The sequence below is a fragment of the Tachysurus vachellii genome, chromosome 6 (assembly GCF_030014155.1).
Source record: "Tachysurus vachellii isolate PV-2020 chromosome 6, HZAU_Pvac_v1, whole genome shotgun sequence".
NCBI lineage: Eukaryota > Metazoa > Chordata > Actinopteri > Siluriformes > Bagridae > Tachysurus > Tachysurus vachellii.
Window position 1 is genome coordinate 26004237 of NC_083465.1, and position 14144 is coordinate 26018380.

General features: G+C 39.1%; 1 protein-coding gene across 2 annotated transcripts in view; it reads left to right on the top strand.

The window, feature by feature from the left end:
* Positions 1 to 6426: 6426 nt before the first annotated feature.
* hhip (hedgehog interacting protein) overlaps positions 6427 to 14144 on the top strand; it is a 30450-nt gene continuing 22732 nt past the window's right edge. For both annotated transcript variants that reach the window (XM_060873117.1, XM_060873118.1), the window contains exons 1-2: positions 6427 to 7173; positions 11389 to 11581. In XM_060873117.1, the coding sequence (XP_060729100.1) occupies positions 6922 to 7173; positions 11389 to 11581 (445 nt within the window). In that variant the 5' untranslated portion in view covers positions 6427 to 6921. The remainder of the gene's footprint in view (positions 7174 to 11388; positions 11582 to 14144) is intronic.

A 14144-nucleotide genomic window follows, 5' to 3' on the forward strand; every position in this document is an offset into this window, starting at 1 on the left:
TCTCTCTCAATCTCTCTCCAGCAGCTTTGGCTCCTGGAATAGTCATGTACTTCCTCTGAGGAAATGGTGAACTCTAAAAATCTAGAAAGCTTCCTTCCCAAATGAGGATAAGGTTTCCTTTTGAGTCTGGTTCCTCTCAAGGTTTCCCTCCTATAATCTCAGGGAGTTTTTCTTTGCCACTGTCGCCTCTGGCTTTCTCATTGGGGATAGGTATTAAAGATAAATAGCACTTTAATTCGAAACTAAATAATGTGGATTATTTATTATTACATAATCTGAGAATAGTTTCAGATTTGTTCATTTAAAAGTAAGCATTTCAAGGTTTCTGTGGATATGTTTCTCATGTCGGTGTTACAGTTTTATATACACTGAGTTTCAAATCATTTTTGTGATGCTATTCAGATAAATGGAGTCGAAAGTGCATCGAGTCGAAAGTGCATCAACATTTTGTTTTGATCACGTGTGGAAGCAAACGAAAGTAGAGCCTTTGCAGTTCCGAATGCTGTCTTCATTTCTGTATTTTCAAGTGATCATGCCAAGCTATCTCCATTGATTCCTGAAGGTTAACAAGATCAGAAAAGAACAGAATGCACAAACAAAGCATTCAAATTAGATAAGTTAATTGTTTTATAACTTAACAAGTTAGCGTTTATGGAATTCGGCAGACACTCTTTTCCAGAGTGACTAATTGAGAAGGTGATGGTTTAGGTCTTACGTAGGGCCTTAGCATTGGCAACTTGCCCACTCTGACTAGTTTCCTATTGATTAAAGAAGCTCACATTGTATATTTTAACACCAGTCTTTCTAAGCCATAATCAAGTCCACATAGGCCATGAACCCCTTTTCCCAGAATACACCACACTGACACTGACAACGTTAAACTACTTTACCCATCAGCCCCAGCATGTCACATGTCCATGTTACGTGTCCCAATGATCACTCACACCTAGTCTATGGCCACGTTCACACTGCAGGTAAAAGTGGCCCAAATCTGATTTTTTTGGGGTCAAGTGACCAGGTCAGACTTCTTCAGGAGTAGTGTGAACACCCAAATCTAGCCCAGATCATGCTACATGCTATTCAGACCACTTCCATATGTGATCCTGAATCAGACCCAAATCTGATTTTTTCCAATGTGGCCGCAGTGTGAACAACCGAGGCGGATTTGATGCAACTTTTACGTCAATCTACATCGACATTCGTCACAATTATGCGCCGGCGAGTACGCACACAAACGTGACTACGCCTACAGAATGGATCAAATAATCAAAAGTTGCCCTCGACATCCGAAAATTTTCAAAACACTGCGTCTCTGTGCTGCCATTACACAAACATTTAGAAAGAAAAGCGAAAATGCTTACTTCCTCCATAACCTCGCCAACTTTAGCGTAACGGCGTGCTGCGTGTGACATCATTGTTATTGTTCGTTTGCGCATGCGGGTCAGTTCGAAACAGCAAACAGTTCACACTGGTATCTGATATAGGCCACATTTTAAAAGGTAATGTGAACAGCCAAACAAAAAAAATCAGATCTGAGCAAAATATCCGAATTGAGCATTAAGACTTGCAGTGTGAATGCGGCTTATGTTACCCCTAATCAGCACCCTTATGCAAGTCCCTTCTCTAAAGCTTTCATGGTTTTTTCTCTGTTGTATTTGTCCTGTGTCTAACAATCTCATATGAATAGTTCATTTTTCAAGGTTTTGATTGTTTGTTTTGCTCTTTTTATTTTTAAAATGCTTAATATGTATTTGCTGACATGAACTGACTATATTTATCTAAGTTAAGCAAAAAACAGCTATTAAAGCTTGTATTAAACATTATTCCTTGCAGTTATACCAGAATCAAATAAAGGAAGCAATGAATCGAATGCAGGAGGTACTGAATTGAATGAAAGAGGCACTGAATTAAATAAAGGAGGCATTGAATTAAATAAAGGAGACACTGAATTGAATGCAGGAGGCATTGAATTGAATGCTGTAGGTCCTGACTCAAATGCACTAGGCACTGAATCAAATGTATTAGGTCCTGAATCAAATGCACTAGTCACTGAATCGAATGTATTCGGTCCTGACTCAAATGCAGTAGGCACTGAACCGAATGTATTAGGCCCTGAATCTAATGCTGTAACCACTGAATCGAATGTATTAGGCCCTGAATCAAATGCAGTAGGCACTGAATCGAATGTATTAGGTCCTGAATCACATCCAGTAAGTACATGAATAGTTACATTTTTTTGAATTCCATTTAACTTCTTTTGTTTGGTCTGGATCTGTCAACTTTTTTTTTAACTGAGGGAGATTTTGTCACATTATCTATAGTATACTTTACTACTAAAGTAAATCTAGTATAGTATAATAAAATCTAATATAGTATATCCTGATTATTCATATGTGCATTGCAGCACAAGAAACTCTGGCTGAGGATTCGATCATGATTAGTGTGTGCTGACTACAACACACACCTGTAGCATTAGTAATGACCTCTATAAGTGGTGAGGGCACAGAGGAAGGGAGCAGGCAATGCTGCCAGGCCTGTATTACATCCTCTAATGACTCTAGATGATCACATGAGCCTTCCACTTCTAGTGACTTGCACAGTGTTGGTGGTCCCTTTGTGGTCAGAACCATGTGTGGTTTTCTTTAAGGGCTAAAGGACTACGGGTTATGCCTTGCCATTTTCAATCGAGAAAACCAATTTTGCACCCAGGGACTTTCCCAAATGACAAAGCAAGACATATTCTGGAACTGCCCACCACAGTCAGTGTACATGCTGAGCTTCCTAACCACGGAAGTGTATTTTATATAAAACCAAAGGAACAATTGCCATAAACGCACCCAGTACTCCTATGCGAATGTGCTTGTTCTTATGATATGTTTATGCTTCAGCAGTTCAGCAAGTTTTCTTTTTCACAAGCCATTTTAATTCAACCAACAGGCAGCATGACAAATGTACATATGGATTCATTTTAGTAGATGCAGTAGCATTGTTCTAAATTGTCCATTACTACAGTAAACAAAACAGACAGTCCTGAATGGGGGTTTTGGTTAAGTTTTTTTTTTTTTTTTATATTAAATATATTAAATCTTATCCACAATGACATGAATGACTATTGATGAATGAAAGCTTAAGTTCACCGGCCACTAATGTGGAATCATGCAATTGTATGTCACTATAAATAGACAATAAAATACAATTATTGGGTGGTCTGATGAGGCCTGTTGATTTAATATAAATCATTATAAATATAAATTAACTATTTAAACTCTTTTTATTATAATTCCTGTAACGCTGGTTTGAGACAATGTCCATTGTTAAAAGTGCTATACAAATAAAATGTAATAGTATGGAATTAATGTTCATTTTGTCAACAACAACAAATTCTATATTGTGGTCTAAGAGGAAGAAAACAGTATAGGATTTGTTGTTGACAAAATGAACATTAATTCCATACTATTACATTTTATTCGTATAGCACTTTTAACAATGGACATTGTCTCAAAGCAGCTTTACAGGAATTATAATAAAAATGAGTTTAAATAGTTAATCCAACCCCCCCTTCTGACCCCAAGTTAAAGAACATCAGAAACACCTGTTATAAAGGCTTTATCCTGTTTATGAGTTCTAAGCTGAATGAGTTCTATGGGTATTTTTTATTGAATATAACACACATTGAGTGCACTGGTTAGTTCAGATTTATTGCTCACAGTTAGCATTTAAATGACCATGTCTAAAAAACAAAAATCTTCTGAATCTGAGTCAACCCACTGTTCTCTCCAAGCCGGTGGCCTCTCTGGTTCTCCTTCACGTTAGTTCTCTAAGGCATTTAACTCTGCTCTCCATCCACAGCTGCCTTCCACATGTTTCCACCTCAATCAGGATTGAGGTTCTCATACCTGAGATGCATCTTGTAAGACCTTCCTGTGTTCCTATCTGCGCTCTCTCTCTCATTCTCTGTGATCATTCTCATTGAATGACTCTACACCTTTTCTGGACATTTCCTCTCAAGAGCCCAACTAGAATGTTGCAAGCATATGAATTGTTTATTATTATAATTATCTTGACTAGCACGCGTTAACTATGGGAATAAATATTAAATGTAAATAAATACCTGGTATTTATGGGGATTTCACACGCATACAGCATATGACACGTAGTGTGTAACTGAAAAAATCATGAATACACATGTATTTCCAGAGCACACAGGAGGGTGTTCCAGTTGTCTCAGTAACATTACAAGTTATTTTGTGTTACTACAAGAAAGAGTAATTAGACAGAATGTGAGAAAACAACTGATTATAGCTGTGATAGCATAAATGATAGCAGGAACTACGGTGAATCTTGAATGTTTCATCATATTAAATGTAACTATAGACAGATTAAAAAGTATATCATTCTGAGGAGAAGGTTATAACACCAGGTTCCCACCTCCGCCAAGTGCACACCAAACCTGTGTGTTTTCTTTTCAAGGAAATGTTCGAAGACATGTTGTAGGCTGATTGGCATCTCTAAGTCATCCATAATGTCTGGAAAGAGATGTCTGAGATTGTCAGTCAAGAAGATGGATGGATGGGTATGTCATTCTTTAATGAATAAAAATCATAATTGGCATGTGCTTTTATAAGAAAAACAGTCAACATTGGGATGATAAGTTCTTCTTACTATTATTATTCACATATGAACTTGCACTCAAATTAAATTTTCATTACATTCATTACTTGTATTTAATATAACATCTGATTTCTATCATGGATAACCACTTACGACAGGAAAAAGGTCAAACAGAGTTTTAAATTATATATATAAATAATATATAATAAGTTCATATGTGAATAATAATAGTTTATTTTTTAAATAGATTACTTTTTAAATAGATTTTTTCCACTTTTATTTTTGGTTGTAATTCACATCATATCTGCCAACATTGCAAACCAACAAAATAGAATTAAGTTAAACAGTGCGAATAAATAAGATAAGACAAACTTTTCCCATATGACAGGCTGTTTGGAGTTCGGAAGCATTTCCATAACTGTCCACCATTTCACAATCAGCGTAGATTCCTGCTGCTCCTGATCTATAATGATAAGCAAGCAGAGCTCTGGTCAGGGTTAGACCCCCAAGGAAGTGCAGGTGTGGCAAGGGAGCTGATTTGAGGTCTGTTCTCGTTTCTTCTTTCTCTTCTTTTTTTTTATTGCCGTGGACATTCCCTCATGGACTGGCAATCTGGAGATCTCTCTGAAGACGAGAAGAAAAGAGAACTTGTCCTGCATTTGGCTCTGTCTTATCAGGAGCCTTCTGAAGAACAGAAATACCAGGCATTCTAACATCCCCACTTGTGTAATAGCGTAGCATGTTTTAATCAACGGAGACCATCCCGCTGTGGCCTCCTGATTAGCCCTGGAAAGAGTTTGTTTGCATTTAATGACCAACAAAAGTTAAAGGGGAGATTCCATTATCTCATTCCCTTGGGTATGCTAGATACAGGCCTGGTTCCAACATCTAAATCAGCAAGAAAATGTTTCACTGAGTTTGCAATAATCACAACTGTCCATGACGCCATAAAACTTGCATCATTTTTTTTTTTTCCCAAGGGGTTTTCGGATTTAATTAAAACATTATTTGTCAATAAAATGTGCAGTATTAGAAAAGCAATTTCAGAGACTGCCTGCCTTTTTCATTATGGATGTATTCAGTGATGCACTTTATCCACAAAACTTACCTTGGTTGATTCTACATTTCTTTGTTCATTTATTATTCTTTTTCTCCTGCTGATTAATACACAGGACTTGTGTAATGGCCGTTTAATTTACCTTATATGCCTTAAATACACACATATATACGTGTATATATATATATATATATATATATATATATATATATATATATATATATATATATATATATATATACATATATATATATATATATATATATATATACATATACATATATATATATATGTATATATATATATATATATATATATATATATATATATATATATATATATATATATATATATATAATTGTTTTTTTCTAGTTTCCCATTCAGTTCTGTCCTAATTTAACTAATCTCATTAAAAAGTTATTTTACATTTCGACATTTACATTATTTTACATTTCGACTACAGAACACGACTTGCTTACTTGAAACCATGCTTATTTATTTCATACTAAACTCTCTGTGACTATTTTAACACACACACAAAAACCCTTAAAATGTGCAGTGCATGTGGAACTTAAGGACCTGGATGAAGAAACACTGCTCTAACACACCCCGACATACTGTACACTTCTACACCAGCACCCGTTCATTTTACCCTAAGCCCTTTCATGGAGGGGTGTAAATGGGTGTGCTAGAGAAGGGGATAACAGTAACAGCGTGCACGATTGCGACACGAGCTATCAGACCGACCCGTCCCAACAGGTAGCACACTGCGCGTTCGCCTATTGCGCGTTCTCGTCGACGCACGTCATCCGACTCGCTTCTCGCGCGCTGGTTAAAAAGAAGACGGAGACGGATCGGGACAAGCACGTGAGCGCGCGGAAAGCTTCGCGGGAGAGTGAGAGAGAGAGAGAGTGAAAGAGAGAGAGACACGCGACTAAACTTGGTGCTACTTTTTACGCACCGCTTTAACGGGATTTAACTTTAACGTGCGTGGAAACCAGCTGAGATTATTTGCCCGGATGCATAACCGTATTTATAATCGCTTTACATTATGAAAGAAAACGTTGCTGGGTGTTTTGGTATCTCCTTGATATACACTTGATAGAATATTTGATGCGAAGTTACTTTACAAATTCAGCAAATATAAAGCAGTAAAGGACAAAATAAATTGTTGAAGTGGGGGAAACTTTACTTATAAATCCGAGGCAGCAGAGCAACTCTTGTTAGATCCGTGATATATTTATTTCTCTGCAATGAGGCATCTGAAGTTCGTGCTCGTGTTGGTGATCGCCGCCGCCGACCTGTGGGAGTGCGCGGACGCCAAGTGGGGCGACAAGAGCGAGCTGAGTCCGCGGAGGCGGAGATGCTACGATGGAAGTCTACCGAGACGCATGAAGAAGAAGGAGCGCAAAGTAGCCGGCGGCGGTGGAGACGTCTGTTCCGCGCTCTACCCGCGCGCCTCGTGCTGCCCAAGCCGCAAAGTCCCGTACCGGACAGACCCCACGGTAACCCACTCACATGCACACACGCCACATGCATGCTTGTTTTTACGCTCCTGTCATCCTCGTGCTGTTCAAAGCGAACTCAGGCTCTCACACACCTACCTGGTCATGAATCAGGTTGTGTGTTAAAGCACTGAGATCAACTGACTGCGCGTATTTCTTCTTTATTCAACCTGAAAATATCATATAAGCATAAAATAAGCTTTTGTTGTGTTGTTTATGGGTGCATTTTAAACTTTGTGTAGACATCTCAATGAAAGTCATAAGAATAGATATGGATTCATCTTTACACTTTGGAACGTTTCAATCCAATGAAGTTATGAATGGAGTCTGTTTTTGGTAGAGTCTGAATGGTGAATCTTACTGTAATGCATCCTGTAAAGCTTTGGAATTTTTAAATTTATGCATCTGAATTTAAAAACTGAGTGATTCATAAGAAAGTCATGTGAAGGGGGGGTCTAAAAATTCCACCTTATTTCTGTCTCAACAAAAAAAAAAACTCCTGTAAAGCACTTCTCAGTCATAATTTTGTAATTTTCTTGTGGCTCATGGTAGTATACATTTTGTTGCAGGTTCCTACTGGTTTCATCTATTGTTTCTGAAATGTTTTTGTGTCATCTGTGGCACTGCATTATTTCACACGTGTCCAATATCCATGTCCATGTCCTTGTCCTGTCCGTTTTTTTTTTCAAATGTTCATCATTCTTTATTGTCCTTTATTGTTAAATGATATTCACCAACTATCACCTGAACAAATCCTGTCTAAACACCTGATGTTTCCAGCACACAGGTTTCTATTTGAATGCAGATTTACTTGTCTAATTGCCAGGTCTTTTGCACCTGCAAACTGGGTCCCATTGGTGCCATAGTTAAATTGAATCATGGAACAAATAAAAACCAACTTTTGTGATTCTAAATCGAATTCACAAAAAAGGTGCCCCTTTTCTCATGTAAAAGGCCTTGGTCGAGCAGCCCATGTGGCTGGGTGGCATTACACTTTAGTAGAATAAAAAGCCATATTGCATCATTTCATTTGCTCAAGTCATGCAAATAAGAGTGGTTCTGAATGGAACAAAAACAGGGAGTGGACATCTCCTCCTCCCCGCTACACTGCCCACACACGGAGCCTTTTGAGCCTATGGCAAAAGAATAACAACAACACCATTGTGTTTGTTAGTTTCACTAATGGCTGGAGCTGGAGAACATCACTCTCCCGAGTGCTCAGCTCTGGCCAAGTGTTAATGCCGTGGGGAGAGCGTTTGCCCTGCTCCCCACCCCCCTCGCAAACTTACACCTATTCCCCCCGAGGGACCAAAAGTGTTTGGCTTGAGCCCTTAAACACCCTTCAGAGCTGAGAAGGTTCCTATAGAGAACTTGTGAGTCCTAAAACATGGTCAGGTTAATATGATTTTCAACCAATAGACTCCAATCAGATCTTGTCTGGTTCTGTTTTTATATAAATAAATAAATAAATAAATAAATAAATAAATAAATAAATAAATAAATACTCAGCTTGAACACACATCCAGCTATCCATGACGTAATGTGACTCCTTGGCCTCCTGGTTGCCTCTTACCGTGTGGCCTTGTGGGACTCCAGCAGCCTCTATTGTGTAAGGGTGAATGACAAGCAATTGTTTTCAAGTGTGTCTTTGTGTGTTTATATGTTTGTTCTGGTAATCTCACTGACAAAGGGAATTGTACAGATCTTAATAAGTAACCCCAGCAGCTGCAATATCACGCTGGAAATTTTTCAATCTTGGTTCTTCCAAAAATAAATAAATAAATAAATAAATAAATAAATAAAATAAAATAAAATAAAATAAAATAAAATAAAATAAAATAAAAAGATGATGTTATTGTTAAAATAAGGCATGAGCAACATGTATTTAGGAAATTGGGTCATAGGATATGCACTGAAAAGAACTTTTCAAAGTGCAACAGGATCAAAGGAAGTTTTGAAACAAGGTTATTCCAGGGATAATGTTTGTTTAATGGGTCATTTTTAACTTTGCTCTTAGTGTTCACCTTCTTGTATGACTTGGCCTTTATTCATGTTAAGTAATGGAAGCAATATATTCATGAAGCAACATGACAGAATGATGCCTGACTTAAAAAGGTTGAAATCTGCATTACATTCACAGATGGTTTTCCACCCCAGTATAGGAAATGCTTCCAAACTTTAGATCACATATAGGTTTTTTCCCCTCTATCCCAACAAATAAAGGTGCCCTTTTTTGTGGTATGGGTGATGGCATCACTGGAGCATATCCCAACAGCATATGGGCACTGGGCATGCTTGAGAGCGCACAAATGCTCCTCTCCCTGGACCATGTGCCAGTCCATGGCTCACTAAATCAATGGGCAGTTTAGAGCAGGCTAACGGGTATGCGCTGCACTGGGGAACTAACCAGAAGAACCAAACTGAGACAGCCTGAGATGCTTGGGGTTATGTAACTAGCATACTATTTTGGAGAATCTGAATGGGTTTAGCTTCATTTCCTGGCATGCCATCTTCACAGAATTGCTTCGATACACCCCTAGAATTGTATCCTCAGTAGAAATTGAAGCCAGTTTCATCATAGGATCTACTTACTTGAGTAACCACTAACCACTCAAACGTCTTTCAGTGCTCATTTGGCTTAATTATAGACTTAATTATAAAGTTAAAACTCCAACTTTTGTGGCTGAATGTTCCTGTTTAAGAGGCTGGGGGCAGGCCACAGCTTTAATTGACTTGGACAGACTGCTAATTTGTTGATCCCAGCGGTGGAATGATGTGCCTGTCTATCTCTAAATTGGTGTTTACATACAGACCTCACACAGAGCAGGCGAGTGGTACCAGGCGGCTGCTGCTGGGCCACAGGCGCACGCCTGTGGAGGGGAGGCCCATTACACTGTTGTTTTATTACAGCTAATTTGTTACGTAAATAAGCCCGCTAATTTTCTCGGCCCCGATCTATTTGTTTGCATTTGTTTGCTGACTTAAAAGAACGTTTAGAATGCACTACGATTTTTTTCTCCGTTTCACATTGCTGTGTTTGTTTTGTTTTCAGCATGGCATGCAGCCAGAATGTGATGGGCAATTTTAGATTAACTGATTTAAATTTAACTGTTTGTCAGCCTTTAGAAACTGGATCAGGATTATCAAGTGGCCCAGGAATCATTGTGAATATAACACCAAGTACTTCAAAGATGTAAATCAAATATTTGTTTAATTCTGCTTGTATTGAGCACTTAGACAATCAAACTAATCCCAAATCTAACAATTAAAAAAAAAAAGACAATGAAATCTCATCTGAATGCCAGTCAGACTCATTCCAAATCTAACAAGAAAAGTCACTGTGACTCAACACAATGTCAATCATAATCGAATCAGACTCTTCCCAATGTCAAGAGATTTAAAAAGGCAACAAGATTTATTCCAGTGCCAATCAGACTCACCCCAAAGCCAGTAAGACTCAAAAGCCAAAGCCTCATCTCAATGCCAACCAGATACTACTCACTCTCACTCATTTTCTACCGCTTATCCGAACTACCTCGGGTCACAGGGAGCCTGTGCCTGTCTCAGGCGTCATCGGGCATCAAGGCAGGATACACCCTGGACGGAGTGCCAACCCATCGCAGGGCACACACACACTCTCATTCACTCACGCAATCACACACTACGGACAATTTTCCAGAGATGCCAATCAACCTACCATGCATGTCTTTGGACCAGGGGAGGAAACCGGAGTACCCGGAGGAAACCCCCGAGGCACGGGGAGAACATTCAAACTCCACACACACAAGGCAGAGGTGGGAATCGAACCCCCAACCCTGGAGGTGTGAGGCGAACGTGCTAACCACTAAGCCACCGTGCCCCCAACCAGATACTAATTAGACTCAAATGCAAAGTTCTCCAGAATCACCCAAAAGCCAATGAGACTCATTCCAGTGCCAATGAGTCTCAAAAGCTGATGAGATGCCTACCCATGCTAACAAGACTTAAATCTCTATCAAGACACAAACCAGTGACAGTCAGCTACACTTAAAGGCAAATTGGAATCATCCAAAAAACTGCAAGACTCCAAAGTCAATCAGACTCCCCACAAATCCAATTATTTTAAAGCCTCAAAGCCAATCAGACATCCCTCATATTAAGTCATACACAAGTGTTCTGCTTCTATAGCAAATTTAAAATGATGTGGCTGTAATACCGGTTGCCTGATCTCCTCAGATCTTTTCCACCAATAACACGGAGTGTTCCAGACTTCTGGAGGAGATCAAGTGTGCCCGCTGCTCACCAAATGCCCAGATGCTCTTCCACTTATCCGAACAAGAGCCGGGACGACACCGTGAACCAGACCTGCCACGTCTTTGCCTAGACTACTGCCAAGAGTTCTACTACACCTGTAGAGGACATGTACCAGGTAACGCAAAATAGCACAAAACACTTAACAGTAAACCGCATTTGATGTTTCTGCTTTGTGGAATTGTTCTGCATTTTACTTTGTTATCAAACAAAAGTGATTCGAATGTTATAAAAGAAACAGCTTAGCTGAAATAATCAACAACATTTCAGCAAACGTTCAATTTCATGTTTATCCTGAAGGTCTTTTTACTGTATATAAGACAGCTCTTAAGCTCCGATACTCAGTGAGCACATGCACGTTTACAGCATGCATGCACACTAAGCCTAAAGCCAAAGGAAAAGACGTCAGTGCCAAACCCTTTCCAAATGTTTGAATAAAATCCCAGTAAAGGTTAGAATACAAGGATTATCATTCCACAGATACTACGCAAAGACACTGCGTGAAAGGTATTGCCTTATCCCACAGCAGCGGCCACTGTTTATGGGTCATGCACATACACACAAATACGGTGCTGGAGGCTTCTGCCAAACCCTAACAAAAGCTGACTGATTAGTCCTGGCTTTCGGGATGTACTGCTTGTCTTTTTTTCCTCACAATGCCATCCCACATGGTGCATTGGAAAAGGTTCTCTAAGCTCCTCAAGCACTACCATCATGTGCGTTCAGTGTAAGGATTACGCGAATGTCTAAATATTTCTGCTTTTTGGTACAATCTGAAATACAGCAGAATCCTCTCTGATCCACATCGCTCGCATTTCATGGTACTGTTTTTGTTTTGTTGTTGTTTTTTGTTTGTGCTAGATCATTTTTTTTTAATATGCATGAGCTCACAGGCAAATCTCATGCCTACTACAAACCAGGAAAAAAAAAAAGTTACACAACATCTACAATGTGACAGTCTACAGAGTTAGCTCGGTTATATCTCCTCATTGCAAACAGTCATGGACCAAGTGGTGTTCTCACATGCTGTCATGTCGCAGCTGTCTGACACACCTCTGCACCCATGAGTGGACGGAGACACACACACCAAACAAAGCCCAACAATCTAGAATGAATACACATGAATGAACGATTTAATGATGAGTTTCTTTTTTTGTTTTCCTGCCAAACGGCTTCATTTACATCAGCGGAGCCCGGGTGCATGTATACGATTAAGGTCTAGACATGACCGACCCTGACACCTTGCCCTACTTCACAACGCGACGAAAATACCAGCTGTTTTATGACAGTCGTTTATGACAGTCGTCCTCTCTGGCGGATTGTTTTTCTTGGTGCTGCATTCAAGAAAGTCAAAACAGTGCAGGTTTTCTGCGAAGTTTAATTGTATAAGCAGCTATCGCTATCGGATTTATGTTTTCTACACAGCTTGAATGGCATTAGCAACAAATTGCCTGTGTTTCCTGGGTGTGTCACCACGCAGGGCCACAACTGTCACTGCTTGGCGCATTCCATCAGATGGGATGGTATGTAGATTAGGCAGGGGCAGATATGCAACCAGGCCACACACATACACTAACACTTACATGTATATATACACACACACACACACACACACACACACACACACACACACACACACACATATATATATATATATATATACAAACAAATCAGTCATCCTAAACACACCGTCAGTCAAACATACTGAAAATGATGGAAGCAAAACTGTTGTGGTAAAAGGCAGAAAGACACAGTCCGAGAACAGAAGTCCACAAACCTCAGCTCTCCTCCTCTGTTCCTCCTCCTTCCCTCAGCCTCTCTTTCAAAATCAGCATATGTGGTGACGAATGACACATTTATTTTTCTACAAAGGTTGTGTATATGTAAAACTGCTGAAGTGCATCAAGATGTCAAGTACTTTGGGTGGCCACCCAAGTTGCTCTGGAAGATAACCAGATGTAAGTATAACCATAGAAGCGGCGATGTGGACAGAGTCTCGCTCTCAGAACAGTACAATAAAAAAACGGGCTGTACTGCGTGGACGCACAGACAGTGTGTGGCCACATAGTAATTTTACCATATGTTTAGGGAAGTTGTTAACCATAAATGGCCCAAATTAGAACAGTTGTTTTTCATGTACATATAATTTATCATCGAGCGAACACTTCTTTAGTCTCTGCCTCTTCTTTTTTTTTTTACCCAGAAATGATTCTTATACTTATATGACTAAATAAAAACGCTCCTTCTCTGATCTATTTAAAAACTGCTTCACAATGAACAGCTTACATTAATTAGTTAAGAAATACGTTTCAGGGTGTGACGTTATAGAAAAACAATGAATTATGGGATGTTGTGATGTCACTCAACAGGAAGTACATAACAAGAATAACAGCAAGTGTTTCATTCGTATTCTTATTCTTCGTATAAAAGTAAAGCAATTTTCCTTCTAAACAAATGAAGTTCCAAGTGGCCTAAATTAAGTTGTTGTCACTGGTTAAATTACCTTGATGGATTTTGTTGAGGTTGCTAAAAACTCAACTCACCATGACACCAATCCTCAATCCATCACACAAAACACACACAAACACACACACACAAACACAAACAAATCGTTCTTTGTGTGCACTATTTCCTTAATCAGGAGAAAAGCTGACTTAGCACGTTCACGCTTAGCTAGCTAC